Source organism: Sinocyclocheilus anshuiensis, unplaced genomic scaffold (assembly GCF_001515605.1).
Source record: "Sinocyclocheilus anshuiensis isolate Anshui unplaced genomic scaffold, SAMN03320099.WGS_v1.1 scaffold235, whole genome shotgun sequence".
Lineage (NCBI taxonomy): Eukaryota > Metazoa > Chordata > Actinopteri > Cypriniformes > Cyprinidae > Sinocyclocheilus > Sinocyclocheilus anshuiensis.
Genome location: NW_015552562.1, coordinates 762,945 through 785,159, shown reverse-complemented (window position 1 = coordinate 785,159; position 22,215 = coordinate 762,945). Strand labels below are relative to the sequence as shown.

The window sequence follows — 22,215 nt, the reverse complement described above, 5'->3', positions numbered from 1 at the left end:
TGTCACACAGACAGGCATCTGAGATCGGCTTGATTTGAGAAAGGGGAAAACATTTAACGAGATTAAAAAAAAACACCGGGTGGATTTTTATCATTATAGAGTGGTTGTGTAAACACATTGCCAACACACATTTCAGTTCAAACAACTTGTAAAAGTGCATGTAGCATCCTATGACCCCTTCAAAGTACATATGAATGGATGGATGGAATTTTGCACTAATATTAATTTAGAAAAATAGTTTAAACGTACTTTTAAATAATTTAAACTGAACGGACTGGTGTGTGTTTGAATTTTACATTTACAAGTTTTTTATTAATATTATTTTGATGTCCAATATCAATTAATACTGTTCATGTACATATAAAGCTACATTATATAAAAAATAGCAAACCACCTAGCTATCAATTTTTTAAATAAATGTTTTATTTAAAAAAATATTTTATTTTATAAATTACCTTTTGAGAAAGATAAATCATAACACAAACAACAACAATACAAACTCTAACAAGAAGCACTTATTTTTAATAAACTGAAAAAGATAAGTAAATACTGCAGACACACACACATATTTGTAGGAGTATTTTGTTTACTTACAATTTTGAAGTCAGCATCTTTAACTTTTCCATTACGATATACAGTACACTGATCTTTATGATACATCCACAAACACAAGTCTTTTTCTGCCCCAAACTGGCCTAAAAATAATTTATTTTTGTTTATCAGTCTCATCTGCACTCTTCCCAGCAGCCACTGGGGCATGAATAATTAATATGGTTGCAGTGTTTGATCGTTTTCCAGTTTTAATTGCATTGTCGTTGTTGTGTTGTGTCATTACATTTAGTAACAAGTTGGCTTGTAATGTCATGAGTTTGTGCCTGTACTCAAAATGATCAGTTACATAATTGTTTTCCTTTTCATGTACCAAGTACTGTTCACAGCATTTTAATGTACTTCCTAAATATTTGTTGTCTCTCGAGTGTCTGTGTGATGAGCGTTCATCAGATGTTGTCAACCGATAATTACTTTCCTCTCAATGACAAACAGCTGTAATAAATTAAGCAGGCAATTCAACAGTTTAAAACCGAAGGTAGGCTACAGTTTTTTCAAGTTGGAAAAAATATAGAAATACTCAAAAACAAACAAATGTCTACAAATAAACTACTCATGTTTGCAGTCTACTGAGTAATAGCTTACATGACTAATGTGGAGAGAAAGTGCTATAAACCACTGTTCATATTTACTGGCTGGCAGACAGACCTGGTTGTTTGTCTGTCAAAGTAAAGGAGCAGATGAATGACTGAAATTCACAACTGTCTGCACCCTGTAAACAGTGTCCTGCATTTACTGACCACATGGCTGTCAGGCTTGTCAGGAGACTCTTCAGCTGTGGGTCAGTCTTAATTTCTGGACAGTTCAGTCACAATCAGCAGGTATTACAGTTTTTTTTTTTTTATTCTTGCTTAGTATTTTTAAAGGGATATTTAAAGGGGCGGTTCACTGTTTTTTTTCTAGGCTTGATTGTGTTTATGGGGTGCAGTCTAACATGTGTTAATGCTTCGTTTTTTTAAAAACACATTATTTTTCACATAATTTACCTTTATTCCACACCACTCTGTCCCTTCCCCCATAAACACGCTGATCATTTCCTTCTTTTTTTGAAGCCCCTCCCTCAGAATTACGCGATGGGCTCTGATTGGTTAGCTAGCCCAGTGTGTTGTGATTGGCTAAACCGCCTCTAGTGCGCATCTAAATGTCCCGCCCCTCACCTCAGCGGCATGTGCTCCAGTTGTATTGTAAACAACTGCATCGTTAATATCGCTTATAAGTTTGAGCCCGATTGAGAAGCAGAGGATATTATTGAAGAGGATCGCGCAGAACCTGTGCAAGCACGGCTTTTAATGGTAGGCCTATGTTTTTTGTTTGTTGTTGTCTCATACTTTTAGATAAGCTGTTATTTGTAAATGCTACTGCTTATGTTAGCTTTTAATATACAGTTTTATCCTAATTAAAGCTTTAATACAGTACGGCAACTGCACGCGCGTCCATGTTTAACGCTTCTCATAGCTATGTGAAAATAAGTGTAGAATTGGAACAGTTCATTGTTGGAGCTGAGCTGAATGAGAGAGAGAGAGATGCAGAGCGTGTGCAGAGCAGGGGAACGCGAGGAACAGTATTAAGAACCGCTGCTTTAGAACATTGATTTTGAAACTTGTGAATCCATTAGAATCGTTAGAAGACAGAATCGCGATTCATTTATGACTAGATTTTTACGTGCACCTTTAGTTTTCTCTTCCTCTTCTCTAAAGCAGCGCAGCATGGCCTCGCCCCCTTCTTGTGTGTTCCCGGGGGCGGGGTTTATCTGGGTTTGTGATGTCACGAACCCGGGAAGTGACTCGTTGTAGTCCCGACCAGCCGTTTTTGTAGGCATTAAACTGCTAGAATTTTAAAAGACGATATCTCCGTTTGCATTGAACTTTCAGCTTCGTAACTTTGCAGATATTGTTTATGCTCAAACAGCAACATTAGACACTAATGTTAAAAAAAGTGAAATCGCAATGAACCACCCCTTTAATTTAAAATAACAATTCTGTAATTAATCACTTTCAATGTTTCAATATTGCTGATTTTTTTCTGTAAACCCTTATGCAGCTCTTTTCCATACTGCAACGATTCATAGTGATCAAAAAGGCTTTGAAAAGACAAAAACACCATATGCTGTATGTGGTCTATATAAGTCATGCATCACACTTCAAGCCTTCTGAAGCGATACGATAACTTTGTGTGTTAATGGCAGACTTTTCATGTTTAGATGAACTGAAGTAAACGGCATAGGGAGCTGTTAGGTCAGACTTTGATTGTTTTAAGAGCGCAGGCTGCAAAACAAGGATCACTTTCCTCCAGGGCTATAGTAATTATATTCACATAGTGCCAAAACAATCATACATTTTTTAAGGTTTTGGCAAGTACTGTTTTATTTATTGTAAATATACACTGATCAAAGCTTGTCATTAGAGTTTGTTAAGCATCGCAACTGGGAATTTGCCCATAACTATATTTCATGTTAGGCTGAGGGCAGAATGTTCTCAGATGTCGAGAGCTCCTGCAGATTTTACTGATCGTCTGTATAAACCCAAAGCCCTGTCTGTGACTTTCTCTCAAGGTGAGTATTATTTAGTCATATGGTTCTGAATATTGCATGGTACTATTGATTACTATGTGGATTTCAATGTGTTGGTTTCAGATGGAGCATGATGTGGTTACTAACATGATAAGCAGAAAAAATAAAACAGATTAGTGGGTTTACACAGTGCCCCATCATTACTTTGCTACCTGAAAACACCTGATGAAAACACCTGATGAAAGCAGCCATAAAACCAGCATGGAGAAATAACACAGTGGTACGATGAAACATATTTGTCTTTGAAATATCAAATCATTTATGGTCTTATCTTGATTAAAAGAATATTTCACCCAAAAATTTAACTGAACTGAAAATTTACTCACCCTCAGGCCATCCAAGATGTAGATGAGTTTGTTTCTCATCAAAACAAATTTGTAGAAATGTAGTAGCACTTGCTCACCAATGGATCCTCTGCAGTGAATGGGTGCCGTCAGAATGAGAGTCCAAACAGCTGCTAAAAACATCACAATAATCCACACCACTCCAGTCCATCAGTTAACATCTTGTGAAGTTAAAAGCTGCGTGTTTGTAAGAAACAAATCCATCATTAAGACGTTTTTAACTTTAAACCATTGCTTCTGGCCAAAATATGAGTCCATAATCCATAATAATTCTTCCTCTAGTTTTAAAAAAAAAAGTCTATCCCGTTGTCCTCTCACATCAAAATTAAACAACATATTTGTTTAGAGCTGTTTTGGACCGTTTTCACTTATAAACAGTGTTTGATCTGTGCATATTTATCTCCTGATTCAGACTTTTTCACTGGAGAAATAAATATTATGGATAGATGACTAGTATTTTAGCCATGGAAGCAACTGAAGCAAGTTAAAACTATCTTAATGATGAATTTGTTTCTTACAAGCACACCGCTTTTCACTTCACAAGACATTAATTGATGGACTGGAGTGCATGGACAATTTTATTTTTTTTTCATCAGCTGACTGGACTCTCATTCTGACGGCACCCATTCACCGCAGAGGATCCATTAGTGAGTCGTGTAATGCTAAGTTTCTTCAAATCTGTTCCAATGAATAAACAAACTCATCTACTTCTTGGATGACCTGAAGGTGAGCACACTTGTCCCTGCCTGGTGGAGTCGCACGGTAGAGTCGATGGTCTTTACACTCTTCGGTCTTTACACGAGGAGGCCATCCCGCGACGGCCACCGCGGTAAACTAAGCTTTTTTATACCCTTCTAACAAAATACTACATTAATTCAGCTGGACACACTTTCCTTATTTTCTCCACAACAAATGGCCAAGCAAGCGCAGACACTGACAAGATACGCGATACAGAACGAGACCAAACGCGATATCATTGAAATGGACGGTTTACTCAAACATTGTTTGATCTCATTGCCGCATATAATTCCAAATCTATTTTTTTTCTTACATAAACCACAAAATAAGATTTAAGAAGGTTTATGGTGGTTTTGGCAATCCCTGATCATCATTAACTGAATTGTATGGAAACAAGCAGCATGAACATTGTGCTAAACCTCTCCTTTTCCATTTCATTGAAGAAAGAAAATCTCAGGTGTGAAACGACATAACGATGAGTAAATGATTTTGAACTGCGAATCATTGGCACATGTCAACATTCCTCAAAGAATGCGATACACATGAACTCAGAATGCCAATCATCTGGCATTTAAACTGTTGAGATTAGGCAACTCTTGATGATCTCTGATTGAAATGCTGGCCAATGAACGGCACAGTTGCTACTAATGTTTATAGCGCTTGGACCTGTCATGGATGCATTAACTGCATCATTAGAATGAGAACAGCTGCTCGCGGCCTGCATAACAATTCACACTGAGATCACAGCGGCAGCGGGAGAGGGATCAGGACGGCTATGAGTTTGAGCTCACTCATATGTCAGTCTGACTCTGCAATGCTAATCAGAAGATTCTCGTACTGCCTGTTTCTGTAAGATAATGAAGGTCCCATCAGAGCAAATCACTGGCTTATTGTGTTCACATGACAGGGAAGACTATGATCCTCCTGTATTATTTAACAAACCAGGTATTTAAATAGAGAGATGTTAATCTGACTCGAGTCCTGATTGAATGTTATTTCATGTACGCCTTTAGATTGCATTGTCCAAGCGCACAAAGAATTCCTGTCGGTTCAGTTCTTCTACAACTGACTACAAGGCATACTGTGCATGATAAACCGCAACAACACATGTAATCGTAAACATTTGAAGAGTATCTTTCGATAAAAGGTTTTTGTTTCGATCGCTCAGCTGTTTGCAGTTCTCTTCTAGTGTAAAGTAGTGTAGCTGTGTTGTTACAGGCATTAGAGATTGGGCAAGACAGGTAAATCACTTGTAGTACCTTCTATTCAAAAGAATGCTGCCATTCCATCTTCTTTCCTGAGATGAGAGCAATTTTCTTTCAACAGGCTTTTTTTGTCAGACGGTGGAGGAAATAGATGGAACTCTATTGTTAAATATGTGTGACTTTTGCATGCATGCAGGTATGAAAAAGTGGATCGAAGTCTGTTTTGGGCTAGTCTGTGTGTATGCATTGCTGTTTTGATTGTAGCAGATCAAGCAGACCTGCCAAATATTTCAGATAAAGTTCACTGAGTCAGACTGGAGGATAAAACTTTACCCACCTGGTGCAACCAAAGATATTGCATTTGAAGGTTAAAGAGAATTTTGTCATCATTTAACCCTCTGGTTAATCACCCTAATATGTCAACACAATCGTGACTTCAAATCTTGCAATAGTTAGTAAGTCAAATTTGCGCAATATTTATATAAACAATAAAAGTTATTTATTATCATAAACAACCATTAAAAAGTAAGATTTTTATAAAGAAATTAATACTTTTATTCTGCAAGGATGCACTAAATTGATCAAAAGTGAGAGTAAATATGTTATAAAAGATTTTGATTTCAAATAAATTATGTCTTTTCTATTCATCATAAAATCCTGAAAAAAGCAGCTGTTTGCTATGGAAGACTGTTTCACCAACAGAATTCACCAGCTCACAATTCTGACTTTTTTTCCTGCAATTATGAGTTTATATCTAACAATTCAGACTGAATCTCGTAACTGCAAGAAAAAAAAATATGAAGTCTAAAAGTCTAAAAAGACAATTGTGAGAAAAAAAGTTGTGAGTTGTGAGATAAAAAAAAAAGTCACAATCATCTTACGTTTTATTCCACAGTGTAAAAAATATAATTTCAAAAAATAAAATCAGAATTGTGAGACATAAACTCACAGGTCTGAGAAAGAATGTGTAAATTGTGAGATATAAAAAAAAAGTCACAACTTTTTTTATTATTCTGTAGCAGAAACAAGCTTCCATAATTTTCTACATAATAAGAAATCAGCATAGAAATCATCAAATCAGTATATTCGAATGATTTCTGAAGGATCATGTGACACTAAAGACTGGAGTAATGATGCTGAAAATCCAGCTTTGATCACAGGAATAAATTACATTTTAACACAGATTAAAATTGAATATAGTTATTTTAAATTGTAACAATATTTGACAGTATTACTGTTTTTACTGTATCAAATAAATGCAGCCTTGGTGAGCAGAAGAGACGGTCTTTTAAAAACACTTTAAAAATCACTTGGCCATACCTGCAGGGGGAAAAAACTAATTCAATGGTGTAGAAAACTAAATGAGGCAGAAACAAAAGCCATCTCAAAAAAAGGCTCCGAGACTCGTGTTGCGATGGGCTGTAATTACTAGTTTTGAGAGTGAATTCTACCATGCAAATCTCCCATTAGTGTAACACTGTGAGAAAATGTGCATCTAATCCGCTTTCATTTTATCAGTCATATATGTGAGCAGCTCAAACACATGCATCATCCGGGTCACTGAGATCTCAGCAGCAATGCAACACCTCACAAGCAATGTTTTCATAGTCTTACAAAAACAAGTCTGGGTATTACTCAGCTCACCACACAAAGCCAGCAACTTTTCTCACTCGAGGCATTATTGTGCGGCATGTTTTTATCCACCCTGTTCTGTCGTAAGAGCGCCGCACGCTAACAGGGAACGAAGAGTGCTAGAGGGGAGAAAGCCTTTCCTCGTGTCACGTCGTCATCGCCTGGCCCGGCTCTAAGCAGGCCACGAGGGTGGGGGGGTTTGTGGGTGGGTTGAAATGCTGTTTGGATACTGGAGGAGAGAGTGAGGAGGATGAGGAGCAGGAGAGGCAGATGGCGCGTGGTTGGGGAGAGAGGGGACAGGACTAGGCACAGCGCAGCACGCCCAGGAAATACAATCAAACTCTCAGCAGACCCGCTGAGTCTGACATACAACACATCTCTCTTTCTCAATCTCAGTCTCTCCTCGAACATTACCATATACCTGCTATGGCCATTTGCTATAACTTAAACATGTTTCCAAAAGGTCATTAATATTATGAGCTTTTCCAGACAGAAAACTGTAAAAAGCTGCAATAATACACACGCATGTGTTTGGATGCACGTGCTGTATATGTGATGTCCTCTGTGCTACAGAAAGTCACATATTATGCACAAATTCTTTACCATTGTAAATAAAAGCCGAATGAGGTCACTCTGAGGTGTTAGCTGCTTACTTCATAGTGACGTGACATGTGGCCAAGTATGGTGACCCATACTCGGAATTAGTGCTCTGCATTTAACCCATCCAAAGTGCACACACACAGCAGTGAACACACACACACCGTGGACACACACCCGGAGCAGTGGGCAGCCATTTATGCTGCGGCGCCCGGGGAGCAGTTGGGGGTTCGGTGCCTTGCTCAAGAGCACCTCAGTCGTGGTATTGAAGGTGGGAGAGATTCACTCCCATTCACAACCCCCACCTACAATCCCTGCCGGTATGAGACTCGAACCCGCAACCTTTGGATTACGAGTCCGTCTCTCTAACCATTAGGCCACGACTCATGTAGTAAATTTTATGAGTTAACGTGCAAATTATCTGGTTTCATTCAAGTGATATATTTCATATTCTTTCGGTCACACTTTAGTTTGGAGACCAGTTTTCACTATTAACTAAGAACTACAACTTTTGTCTCAAGAAAATCCTAATTTGCTGCTTATTAATAGTTAGTAAGATAGTTGTTAAGTTTAGTTATGGGGTAGTATATAAAGAGATCTAAAATACAGTCATGCGGAATAAGGCATTAATTTGTGCTTTATTAATATGCTTTAAGTATAAGGGGTCTCTAAACTAAAGTGTTACCAATATTTTTTAAATTGATTAAAGTACATTTTAACAGGGAGATCTTAAAACTGCATATATCCACTTTTAAGTTGTCTGAAACATTGAGTCTTATTATGAAAGTTTGAAAGTTGCACGGTATAGTTTTTAAAGCAAATCAAACTTTAATTGGCAACGGCAGAATGTGGAAAGAATTTGACTTTGAATTTGATGCAGGTACAGTGCTGTGAAAATGTATTTGCCCCCATCCTCAGTTCTCCCTTTTTTGTGTGTATTTCATACGAAATAGTTTTAATATTCAAATAAAACATAAAATAAGGGCAACCCGAGTAAACACAAAATACAATTTTAAATTATAGTTTGATGTATGAAACTAAAAAAAAAAAGATGATCTAATTGGCCTTTTTCACATTTACGGGTTTCTCAGATGTGCAAGATAAACTTCTATAGCAGTGAACCGGAGATTACATGAAATATATTTTTTGTGTTGCCATTTGCTCTAATGGCAAAAGAAAAAGTCCACAATAGTGTTTTCAAAATTTGCCAAAAGAGGAAAAAACATAGAGATTGATCACATCTGTTAGTAGACAGAACATGTCAAATTCACTGTCACTTCCACAGCCGATGTATTACAGTAGAAACACCCTCACACAACATTCACTCTTTTTGTTCTTTTTATAATTTGATGCAAAGGTAATATAATACAAAGTATAGTGCTATAAATGTACATTTTTAATAAAAGACAGGATTTACGATGCTGATGACATTTAAAATATCATCACAGTCCAGCTGTACTTGTGTAAATGTTTATTTGCCCCTGTAGTTCCTAATTCTATGGAACTGCATTCATAACAGGGCCTAAACGTTTTCAACAGCTTTTTCCATGATGGGGAAGAACGTGATTGAAATACATCAGTCTTCGAAGGGTTACAAAGCTATTTCAGAGACTCTCAGACTCCAAAGAGCCACAGTGAGAGCCAATATCTCCAAATGGAAAAAAAACTCAGCACTGTAGCAAACCTTCCCAGAGGTGTTTAGCCTTGTGAAATTCCTCCAAGAGTACATCGACGTTTCATCCAGGAAGTCGAAAAAGACCCAAGGACCAAACTAGATTACATTTTCAGAGTGGCCTTGTCAAAGTCGTGACTTGAACCCAATTGAGATGCTGTGACAGGATCTTAAACGGGCGGTTTATGCTCAAACCCTCCACTGTGGCTGAACTAAAGCAGTTCTGATCAAAGAGGTGTGGTGGCACTGATCTCCAGCTAAAGGTGGCACAACAGGTTTTAAGTTTAAAGGGTCAATTAGTTTTTTACATGGGTGATTGCTTCAAGAACTGTTAGCATGAAATGTACACAACAACAGAAGAAATCAAATAGGAGCATATTTTCATTTTCAAGTACATATATGAAATCTATATAACTGTAAAATAACCCAGACAGGATAATCATGACATTTCTCATCCTAAAATCATTTATTTTGCAAAAATTGACCGTCTGAGTGTACTTCATCATTCTTATTGGATGGCTCTACAACCCCTAATGAATAAATGGATATCAAATTTTACTACAAGTTGAAATTATTTTAATAACTAAGAAGAGAGAGAGTGCAGACAGCTATAAGAAACACAAAACTAGCACTGCCAATTAAATACAAACTTATCATCATTACACATAAATGCAACACAAAATGTTGCAAATGACCAATCAGAATTAAGTATTTCAAAAACTGTCTATTAAATGATAGTAAAAAGTAATATGTACAATATAAAATATACAGTTAAGCATCAAAGTACTTTTCCTGGATTTGTCGACTAAGCTGAAAACTGGTTTAACCAGCACGGATTTGCTTGATTTCACAGATTTGCATTGTAAAACTATGATGACATCCTGTTGTGGAGGTTTATATGTGTTTTGTAATTTATTAGGTTATTTATCTGCTCATAAGCCCCTATATATCCGGCCATCAGTGTCGTACTGAATGACTGATGATCTCCAAAACTTTATGACATTTAAATTCCACTGTCCTCTCAGCCATCTTTAATGCATGAAACACGGCAGCGCTCCTGCTCATTTTAAGCCTGATGAAAGTGCCATATTTCTAAGTGCTCAGACAAAGGCTTTGTCAAGGATTTGAGCTTGAGCTTCGGCTTGTTGTGACAACATAGTTCAGCTGCAGATGGTCAGAGTGAGAAGCGTTCAGATAAGATTAAATGCTTGTGTTGTTCTCATTTGGAACAAAGACCTTTTTGATGAAGTTGATGTTCGCACCAACAGAAGCAAAAAGAAAGATTACACTGTGTAACACGAACAGATAAGGGAGCATGCAGATGTCTTCGGAGGAAAGCCTTGGCCATGATCTACACTCCCATTCACACAACACACACACACAGGTCTGCCGGTAAATATTCAGCATTATACAGGGAGGAGAAACCTGGACCCCAAGCAAGATGCTCATGAAGGTTTGATGGAAACACATTGCTTTTATTTAAGTCCTGCGATTCTGGAAATGATCTACCGTACACTGTAAAAAATGACCGTGAATTTAACGGTAAAAGACATGTTGCTACCGAATTTTTTACGGTAAAATTCCGGCAACCACAGCTGCCGGTTTTTTACCGTAAATTTTACAGAATTTTTTTTTACAGTGTACTGTATATTTCTAAAGAAGAACAAATGAAGGACGAGATAACTAGGCTTTACTACCCCATTGAGTTTCCATACTGAATAACGGCTGCTATGGATATGCATTGTTAAGCAGCAAATGACAAAGCTGCATTATGAGAACTGAGGAATGGGCACCTGTACAAATGTGGCTGGCCAGATTATGTGTAATGTTAAAACAGACTACAGCAAAGATTTCCTCTTTGGGGATAGATCGTATTCTACGGAACCTTTCACCCAGTCTATTCAGCTAGAGCGTGTTCCTCTATCACAGTACAAGTTTCTCTCTCAGGCTTTGCCTCAGCAAGTCTGCTTGTGCAGGCAAATGCATTCAGTGCAGTTGCTCAACAATGCTTCAGGCGCAGCTTAGAACTGGCAAAGTCTGAGCTTTCAACAGGGTTCGGTGTCAATCATGCCACCCTTGAAGTGTTTGAATCGAACCCAAAACATCAACAGTAATAACGGACTCAAATCAACTGCACAAAAGGATTTGGTTCAGCTGAAAATACTAAGTTGGAATTTGATAAAAAGAGCCACCATAATAACTGTTAGCAACCACCTGTTGTCTACCTGTAAACATGCTTCTGCTACTACTTATACTTAATGTTAATTAGACCAAATTTAGAAATACGAAAGGAATATTTATGCTGTAGCCTTCTGGACAAACACAGTATAAAGCATGAGACATTTTATTGAACTACAGAAATGTATGAAAAGCACATTGAAAAGTTTGGTGTTTTTTAATTAAATATTTTATTTATCAAGGATCCGTTTAATTGATCAAAAGCGACTGTAAATATATTGGTAACACTATAGTATAGAGACCAATTCTCACTATTAACTGGTTGCTTATTAGCATGCATGTTATTAACATAATGGCTGTTTATCAGTACTTATAGAGCACATATTCTGCATGAACATTCTACATACGTCATTCTACCCTTAACTTAACAACTTACTAACTATTAATAAGCAGCAAATTAGGAGTTTATTGAAGCAAAAGTTGTAGTTGCTGATGGTTTGTTAATAGTGAGAATCGGACCTTAAAATAAAGTGTGCCTGGATTTTATTTTTTTTTTAGAAAAAATGGTTTCTGGAAAAATATTAAGCAGCAACTGTTTTCAGCATTTTTTACAATGCATTTTTAACTGTTTTTAGCATTTTCTTATTACGTTATTACACAACAAAAATTAGTTTCTCTTCATTTTTTATGGTTCTTTTATAATTCTGTGGTGCTTATTTTTGTACTAATTATTTTAACATCAATTATTTTGGTAAATATTTAGGTCAGGTAATTTTAGAGCTTCTATCTTTAATTATGAAACATCGGTTTAGTACAGATAAATATTTGTTTTAATTTTGCATGTTTTTTTTAAATATATTTTACTTTTGCAAGGACCTTTTGTACGTTTTCATGAGCACTGTTAATGATACACAAAAAGTAATGTGATTTTCGTATTCAGCATGTCAAACCTCAAAGAAACATTAAAAATAAAAGTGAAAAAATGTATGTGTTATTTGTAACATAATATGATATTTCTTGAGCAGCATATTAGAATGATTTCTGAAGGATCATGTAACACTGAAGATAATGATGTTGAAAATCCAGCTTGAAATTTATAGGTATTATAAGTATTATTAAATAAAATATATATCCATTTAACTATATTACAAAGTTAATAATATTTCACAATATAAATGTTTTAATGTATTTATTCAAATAAATGCTTCATTGGTGAGAAAAAGAGACTTCTTTCAAAAACATTAAAACTCACTTGACTCTAAACTTTTGAACAGTAGTATATTGTTCATGAATTTTTTAATAATGCTATCAAATAACTGTTGGTCGACATAATGTTATTCAAAGTGCTGGTTAAAAATAAAAATAATAATAATAATGTTTTATATGTAGTGACTAAAGCAAATCTCCAGATAGTCAGAGTGATGTTTGTGTAGTCGACAGGTTTAGCATTCATGGTCATTTAGTTTGTGCTACAAAATTGAGCTGTAAAAAAATTATCCAAGGCTAGATCAAGCAGATAGAAAAAACACTGAAGAAAATCCTACAAAATCTGGTGCAGAAATGTAAATCATGTGGCCTTTTTCTTACGAGTATGTTGTATTTATGTATGATGATACTGACTATTGCCATTTAGAAATGCCAGCTATATTTCACAAGCTGCAGCGCAGGATTGTCAACACTGATTTTACTTGCGCAAAGATTCTTGGATTTGATTTATTGTCATCTGAAGAAATCCCTTCTCGACTGAAATGGCAAAAACCCTTGGTGTATGATTTAAGCAAGTGTCCTCGGTGTACCGTAACGCTGAAGGCGCCTGCACATCCCCGCAGCTATGATATTTTAAAGAAACACTGGCAAGTGAACTCGTCAGGGAACCTGGCGTATTATGTTATTAAAGTATTGTCATGCATGAGTTCACCCGCAGAACGCAAACCCTCATTCATTCCTGTACCTACAGGGTGCATCTGTGCGAGTTATGGGGTAATATTATCACCCTGGGAGACGCGTGAATTGTTTGCCTGACGTAGAGAGAGAGAGAGAGAGAGAGAGAGAGAGAGAGAGAGAGATGCTGGCTATTCGTTTCACTCAGCTGCGTTTGAGTGTATCATCTACAGATGAACGATGGTGCAAGAGACCACAGCGTTAATGGAGAGTATCTTGGGCTTTACTTGTTCTAAACATACTGAAACATATGTGTGCATACAATATATAGGCTATAAAAATGTGTTATTTGAAGAAGAAAAAAGAAGATTGCATGGCCATATTTAATAACACAGACATGATTTGCTCAGCGGTTTTCAAATTCACAGACCCTCAGTCCACAACAGGCACAATTTAAGAATTTTAAGATAGATAGATAGATAGATAGATAGATAGATAGATAGATAGATAGATAGATAGATATCTTTGGAATTATTAACTTTTATGCTCTTGTGCAAATTGTGAAATATTATTATCATTTAAAATAACGTTTCTATTTGATTTTGTTTTAAAATATTCTTATTCCTGTGATGCAAAGCTGAATTTTCAGCATCATTACTCCAGTCTTCAGCGTCACAGGATTCTTCAGAAATCATTCTAATATGCTGATTTGCTGCTCGATTATCAGTAATATTGGTGCTCAGTTATTAAGAATGGTTCTTATTACTATCTATGTATGTCGAAAACAGATTTTGCAGCTTAATGTTTTTGTAGAAACTGTGATACATTTTTTCTTTGAATAGTTATGTGAATAGTATTTACTTGAAAAACATTTATTTTGTAACAAAATAAATGTTTTTACTGTCACTTTAGATCAATTCAATGCATGCTCGCTGAATTAAAGTATTAATTACATATTTTTTAATAATATTTGCCCCAAACTTCTGAATGGTAGTGTATCACAGTTTTCAAAAATATTAAGAAAAACTGGTTTCAACATTGATTTCTGAAGGATCATGTGACACTGAAGACTGGAGTAATGATGCTGAAAATTCTTTTTATATATATATTTTATAAAGACATCTCTTATGCTCACCAAGGCTGCACTGATTTGATCAAAAAAAAATACAGTTATATTGTGAAATATTTAAACAAGTGTTTTCTATTTGAATATATATATTTTTTTTTTTTATAATTTATTCCTGTGATGGTGAAACTGAATTTTCAGCATCGTTAATCTGATCCTTCAGAAATCATTCTAAGAAAGAAAGAAAGAAAGAAAGAAAAGATTTCTGTTTCAGGTAAATGCTTTATATAAAAAATATTAAGCAGCACAACTCTTTTCAACACTGATAATAATAATAAATGTTAGAATGATTTCTGAAGGATCATGTGACACATGACGCTAAAAATGTAGCTTTGCTGAATATTTCACAATATTACTGTTTTTACTGTATTTCAGATCAAATAAATGCAGCCTTGGTGGTGATCACTTCTTTCAAAACATTTTTAAAAAATCATTCTTCCAAAATTTTGACTGCCAATGTATAATTATTTTGCTGCTCATTAAATTAAATACTCATCTAAGATTTATGAGCGTGTTCAGAGGTAACGTGCTTCAACATGGGTTATGCGCATTTAAACTCTTTTTACACATCATGACATCTTTTGCTATATAGTTATAATGCATATAGCTTAAGTACAGTACATGACCTCTGAACACACTGACAAATCCCTGGGCAACTATGTACAGTAATTTGATAAGCGGTGATTTTCTTCAGCACTGTTTAGGAGTTAAACTTTATGAACAAAGCTGTGTTTGAATAGCTCACGTACCTTTAGATCGAAACATTAGGTGATTATTTGGCACATATGGGCTGGCATTTACCTGCAGGCACATGCAGAGAGATTAAAGGTGACTCATGCGCACTTACAGTATCATCATATGGCCTGTGAATACAAGTGCTGCATCAAATAAAACCTGAAACCCTGATTAATGCACTCTTTTGTGATTCATAACACATGATACTGACAAAGAAAATTACATAGCTTCGTATTTCTCATGAAATGATTGTAGGATGCAACTCTGCACGGGAATTTCTCACATAAAACTATTCAGCATTAAAATTTGTGCGCATTACTAGCTTTATATCAGATTGAATTTATGTGTGCATTGAATTAATGTGCCTGTGGTTTAGGAAATGTATGGATTTATGTATACTTACATGTTACTGACAGACCAAGAGCAAATTTGCATAGGTCACAGCATGACTCTCTAAGCACAAATACAAGATCTCCATCTTGTGGCCACAGGGATGACGACAACAAAAGAATGCAACTGGTTTCAGCATTACTTCAACAATAAACAATGCTTATTTAAATAGCAATCAACATAAGACAAAGGACAATCAGGTACTGTGTGACCTGAGAGAGACCACAGATAAAAATCAATCACTCCTTTCAAAATCAATTACTAAACCGTTTGAACGTGTATTCTTAATTAAATTTAAATTAAATTAAATTAAATTAAATTAAATTAAAATTAAAATTAAAATTAAATTAAATTAAATTAAACTAAATTAAATTTTAAATTTAAATAACAATTTAAATTAAAATTAAAAATTAAAAATTAAATTAAATTAAATTAAATTTAAAAATTAAATTTTTTCACACAATAAGCAACATCAGACAAATAAATATAGAATTCTGAACATATTATTTAGAAAAAAATTAAACAGTAAAAAGGCTGTGAAAAAATTCACAAGAAAAGTCAGTAAAATAAAGCACACTGTAATATGAAGGAATTTTACATATTGATTTTTCCACAGGTGTTTTTTCTAATATTTTGAATATTTTGAATTATGCACTGTTGTGTTGTAGGTTGAATGTAAATGTCCATAAACTCAATGTCCCAGCAGAAAATTATCAGTACTTTTTCTATGGATTCTAGATTTTCTACCATTGTTGTTTTGGTTTTGTTTATTGTTATAATTCAGAGTGAACATATATTTCAGTAGCTAAAAGATGCATTTATAAGGTAAATGTATAACTTCTTATGGTAAAAGGTTAACAGATGGGAAGAGACTATCACACAAGAAGCGAAGAGTGTGTGTGGTAGACCGTATTTAGAACAAGGCCTTCTAGAAGCTGACACTTTGACACTATAACCACAACCACATCACGTCATGTTATTTCTACGAACACTTCTGTGCGAAGAGATCTGTGCAAAGGATCAGAGAAAAAAGTGTTTCAGTATGTCTACAAAGATTCCATCTGTTCAGAGAACACCATTCCATGCCAACCATCCAATGCATGTATATTTTTTGTGTGATAAGTTGGTAGGGAAATATCAGATTCAAAACTGCAGTTCAAGCATACACGAGCTAATGCCATCAGATACACATATATATAGAACATTTAGCTTTTCTAGTGCTGCTATATATGCAACAGGACCTAGTAAAGTATCTAAAAATCAAAAACAGTTTCTGTATGATGGAGCTAGCATATCATGGGTGTGACACAGAACATATACAAACTTGTGATGCATAGGCTAAATAACACCAAATAAAACAATGATAAATTAAACTAATTAAATGATAAACTCACCAGAGCCAGCATTGTTGAACTCACAGCAGGTGGTATGGAAAGAGGTCTTTCAGCATGAAGATTTGCTTACCTGATTTAATAAATGATTTCTTAGTTGTATACTTGTGTAAAAACGTCCCTTTCTTCTCTGAAAGTTCTAGTTTTGTTGTTTAACCAGCATCTTTGCTAATAAGCACGTTCGTTACTGGCCTGATGTTATTCCTCCTGCCTTTAGAGGACGCTGTAACACTGTATATCGCAGTGCTGGCTAAATAAAATGCGGAAAGAATTATGGCAAAGTATTTAAATACCACAACACACTCGCATGACGGGTTCTGATAGTTCCTGATGAAAAGTGAATAGTCTTCAACGCCTTTTATAGTCCTGTTGTTGTGTCAGGTGCTGCTAAATCACACCGTGCTGTGCTGTGCTGTGCAGGGGCTTGTGTTTGGGCATGTTCGCGTGCGCTTTTGTGAAGCTCTCTACTCTCTAGTTAAGCACAATTTCAAGGTACACTTCGTGTTTTTTGAATATTAACCGTGCAAAATGAAAAGCTGCGTTTCCGTGTGTATTGCTCTCTTCGCTGTAAACTGTTTTTCGCTGGAAGGCTCGAGTCAGTTGCTCGGCAGGAGAATCTCTAAATTCACTAGGGTAAGGGTGTGAAATATCTGTGCTCAGACTGTTTTTATATATATATAATTCGTTTAAATTGTCATTTGTTAATTATTCTAATCGAATAGGTGTGGGGCTTTTCTTGGCAAAACTGCGGTGCACAAGATGATCCTGCAAAGATGAAGAGTCTCAGTATTTCTCCAGATCCCATTTCCATCCCGGGACAGCTGACCGCAGCGGCGTCGGGCTCCACATCAGTAGCGCTGACATCTCCTCTCTCTGTAAGATAGAGACATTTAGATTTTCGTCTGGGACACAACATTTCATGTTTCTGTAAGGGGCATTTGTGTGTGTGTGTGTGTGTGTGTTAATATCTCTAATATCCAGGTAGATCTTAAGCTTTTCAGAGATGTCAAAAGTTTGCCCATGACAACTTCCTCTTTTTGGCTTTTAGGAAGTCACTAGGTGCGTCCCAAATCGCGTACTTATGCACTATTCTATGACGTTTTGTAAGCATAAATAATACGAGTAGAGCGTTCACACTGAAAATTCCAAAAAAGAAAAAGTGCACTTTAAATACCCGGATGATGCACCTAAATAACCGAAGTGTGGAATGTTGGACACTTCATGCACTCAACTGCCGCAGCTTTAGTTACGTAGCGAAGGGGCAAGGGCTATCAGACTCCGATTATGAATGACAGAATAACTTTATGTAATTCATACTCTGCATGGTTGAGTACATAGTGCTTAAGTACATAGTGTATGAGTGCATAGTGTATAGTTCGTCATTTGGGACGCAGCTACTATTCCGTATTTTTTTGTAGGAGGAGGAACTCTATTGTACTGTGCTTGTCACTTATTTATAATTTATTCATTACGTAAAAATAATTTACAAAAAAATATCTATGAAATATGAGATACATGCTAAAACAAAATTAGGCTCGGTTTAAGATTGAAAACACCCAGAATTTACTTTGATTATACAGATAGGGGCAATAAATCAGGAAGTAATTTGATATATTTAAAAACAATAATTTGTAATAATACTCATAATATAGGCAAGAAAATGATACACTTGCCTATTTAAAGCAACCGTTTGTAATTCCTCTGTGTGCATGTATGCTTAGGAAAAAGTTTATGTAAGTGTGTATATATTTAACTTATTATTATTATTATTATATGTTTTTTTTTTATTAAAAAATAATTGATAGTTGCATCTTGGCTTCATTTTCACTATAATTTCTGATTTCCTAAAAGTTGTTTCCGAAATTGTCAAGTTGTAATGCTACTGTAATGCAAATACTACAATGACATTTAACAAAACAAAACAAAAAAAAACCAGACAGGCTTAGGAATGGAGTTCAGAGGTTCCCGGCCATTCTCGTGACCTAGTTTATGCTAGTGAAATAAATGTTTTTATCCCTGAATCTTTGGCTGGCTGGCTGGCTTGTGACTATCACAAGAGGCTGTAAACCTCTATGATTGTCACTTTTTATCATTTGTGCCTCCATAAGGCATTGTTTTAAAAACTAAATTCCATGTTCGCACCATGTTATTTGTTTCAGGTGAACGTGACGCTGGAAAGAGAAATAGCAGGTTTGTGGGTGAAAATACCGTGTCTGGATGAAATAGGAAGTTGTCATTATCCTAATGTCTGTGACCTGCTCGATCAACTCATCCCGCCAGGACAGGACTGTCCTGAGCCTCTGCACACATACGGCCTGCCCTGCCACTGCCCATTCAAAGCTGTGAGTGTGTCCCGATTCAGGAGATTTTACTCAACATGCAAGTGTTTATGGGTTAATAATGTCTTCTTATTGTGACCAAAAAATCTGTCTTGCATTTTAAGAGGCATAACATTTATCATATCATTTTTCCAGGGAGATTATGCTTTGCCATCATCAGAAATCGTCATACCAGACGTTGAACTGCCTGGCTGGCTGACCAATGGCAACTACAGAGTACAGAGCATTTTAGGAAGCTCTGAGAAAGAACTGGGATGCCTCAAAATCAGCTTCTCATTGCATTCCTCCAAGAAGTAAAAGAAAAGTAGTATTTGATTATTCTATAGGACTTTTACTTAAACTTTCAAATTCTCTTTTAACTTTTTAGAATGATGAGTTTTCAGCCATAATGAGCACATTTCTTTAACTAATGAGGAATCTCATTTAATTGTTTTTAAATGATTGGTGGAAGTTGTAAATATTGTTCACATCGGTTTACTTTATAAACCACTGGACTGCACATTTTTTTACTTATTTTAATTAACATGTTAACAATGCTTTGTCTAGTTTTAACTTCTGCTTTTGTGATTTGTTTTTGTTCTCTGGGGTTAACGAAGTTCAGTGTCAAGGTGGAACTAAGTTTCTCAGTTTTCTTTAAAGGGGAAATTTCTGTTTTTTGTTCTTAATAAACATTCAAACATTCAAGTGTTTAGTAGTTATGTTTTATAATGTATAATGATAAAATTATGCTATAAATTGTATAATAAATTATTGATAGATAGATATTTCACATTATATATGTTTCTATAACTAAATTGTATATATTATATAAAATGTATAACATTTCATATATATTCTGATAGTATATGTCACTAAATAATCCTAACTTTTATAGTAATAATCTTATATCAGTGCTGTATTCCTCAAACATGTGACAGAGTAGTGTATAAAGGAGCCAAAATTATATATAATTTTGGCTCCTTTAAACACTACTATTTATTATGATTACTTTATAAGCTATCGTTACCATTTTCCATTGTCATCCATTGTTTTAAACGGGTTCTCATGGTGCCGTGCGAATCAGCCTGTAGAGGTCGCTGTATAATTGTTTTCATAAATGACTTTTAGTGTTTCTTGCATCGCCACATGCTACAGTACTTTCCGTTACTGAATAGTTCAGAGGCTTTTCCTGGGAAAACTGGAAATCCAGACGACCCTACATATGTGCAGACTCTTCATGTGTATCCAAACCCAATTCCTTCACCGGGATATGTATGTAATAGCAGCTGCATCTGCGCTCTCCCTTCCCTGTGAGTTCAACTGATGACAACTGACCTACTCACCTGATCTTTTACCCTTCAAATTGAGATTCTAATACAGTTTTTATTAATATTTTAATTAGTGTTTTATATAATGTATTGTCAAAGTACATGTATTGTTAAATGTGTTTTAATCATTTGTATTAGTTTTTTGAGGTTTTATATATCTATATTGTTTTTGTCATTTTTTATTCAGTGTTAATTTGAGTGATTTTAGTACATCAAGTTAAACTAAATTAAAATGAAAAATGTAGTGCTGAAATAAAAAAACAGTTTTGTATACTTTATTTCAGCTAATATTTATTGACCTTTTGTTTTATTTTAAGTAAACTTAAAAGCCTTTTTTATTGGTCTAGCATTAGTTAACTATAATAACCCTGGTACCATGAAACTCTAAACTGAGCTGTACCCCATCCTATTACCTACAAACTCATGGTGTTATGAATGTATTTATGCCTGAGACTTGCTGTGAATGTTGTGCAGACGGTAAACCTGTCTGTCCACATTTCAACAGCTCAACACTGTGCTCTGTACCTTCATAAAATCATCTGGATTACAAAAAATGATGTTATTTTATTTGTTTCAAGTGAACTTGACACTGGAAAGAGAAGTTGCTGGTGTATGGATAAAAGTACCTTGGGTTGATGACTAGGAAGTTGTTATTATCCTGATGCCTGTGTGCGGCTGACCCAGCTCTTTATGACAATCCCGGAGCTCTGTCCTGAACCTAAACGTTCATCTAGCGTCCCCTGTGGCTGCCCGCTCAGAGCTGTGAGTGTGTCATCATTCACTGAACTTCCACAGCAAACGTTTATGTATTTTTATATCAGTGTTTTTAAAGTCACCATGAAATCAAAATGGAAAATTCTTATTTTTTAATGGAATACTGTAGTGTTTATTATAAATAATTTATCTGTGCACTTCATTCTTTTTTTTTTAATTCATGTGCCCTCGTAATCTTTAATCAAAAACGTTAGCCTCCCGTCCTCCTCAAAACGACTCATCTTCTCTTCCGGTCACGAGCTATGGCGCAAGGGCGGAGCTATCTGGAACTGCCAGCAGCTGCAGTGACATCAGTGACGTTTGGAATAAACGACAGGGGAAAAGCTGAAGCTGATGCTTCACTTTATAGCACTGACACCAGTCATAAGGGAGTACGTTACCCTTAAACATTGAAAAGATATTAGGATATTACGACAACATTACTCTTAGAACATTGCAAATTAATTATTATTTTTTTCATGAATATGACAACCTGATGGAGGATGCGCTCAGTCATTCAGGCAGTCTTTCTCTCTCTCTCGCGCGCGTGCTGTTTAGGCATGTTTTGTGCCGTTGATCGTCGTCATCATCCTTAATAAAAAAAAAAAAACATTTCTTCATGCTGGGGTGTCGGTGGTGAATCCAGTGGAGAGAAATCCTCAACAACTAACTGCAAACTGGCATTCAGATCTGCCTCCATTTTGTTAGCAACGCCCCAACTTCCAACGATCCAATCAATTCCCGAAGGA

General features: G+C 35.6%; 1 protein-coding gene and 1 pseudogene across 1 annotated transcript; both read left to right on the top strand.

The window, feature by feature from the left end:
• Positions 1 to 17,312: 17,312 nt before the first annotated feature.
• Positions 17,313 to 20,055, top strand: LOC107664730 (ganglioside GM2 activator-like). Its single transcript, XM_016455378.1, has 4 exons — positions 17,313 to 17,700; positions 17,790 to 17,942; positions 19,227 to 19,409; positions 19,542 to 20,055. Exons 1-4 carry the CDS (start codon positions 17,596 to 17,598, stop codon positions 19,701 to 19,703), a joined length of 603 nt encoding a protein of 200 aa, XP_016310864.1. The 5' UTR covers positions 17,313 to 17,595; the 3' UTR covers positions 19,704 to 20,055.
• Positions 20,056 to 20,531: 476 nt separating this feature from the next.
• The window catches only part of LOC107664718 (ganglioside GM2 activator-like), a 2,821-nt pseudogene continuing 1,137 nt past the window's right edge, over positions 20,532 to 22,215 (top strand).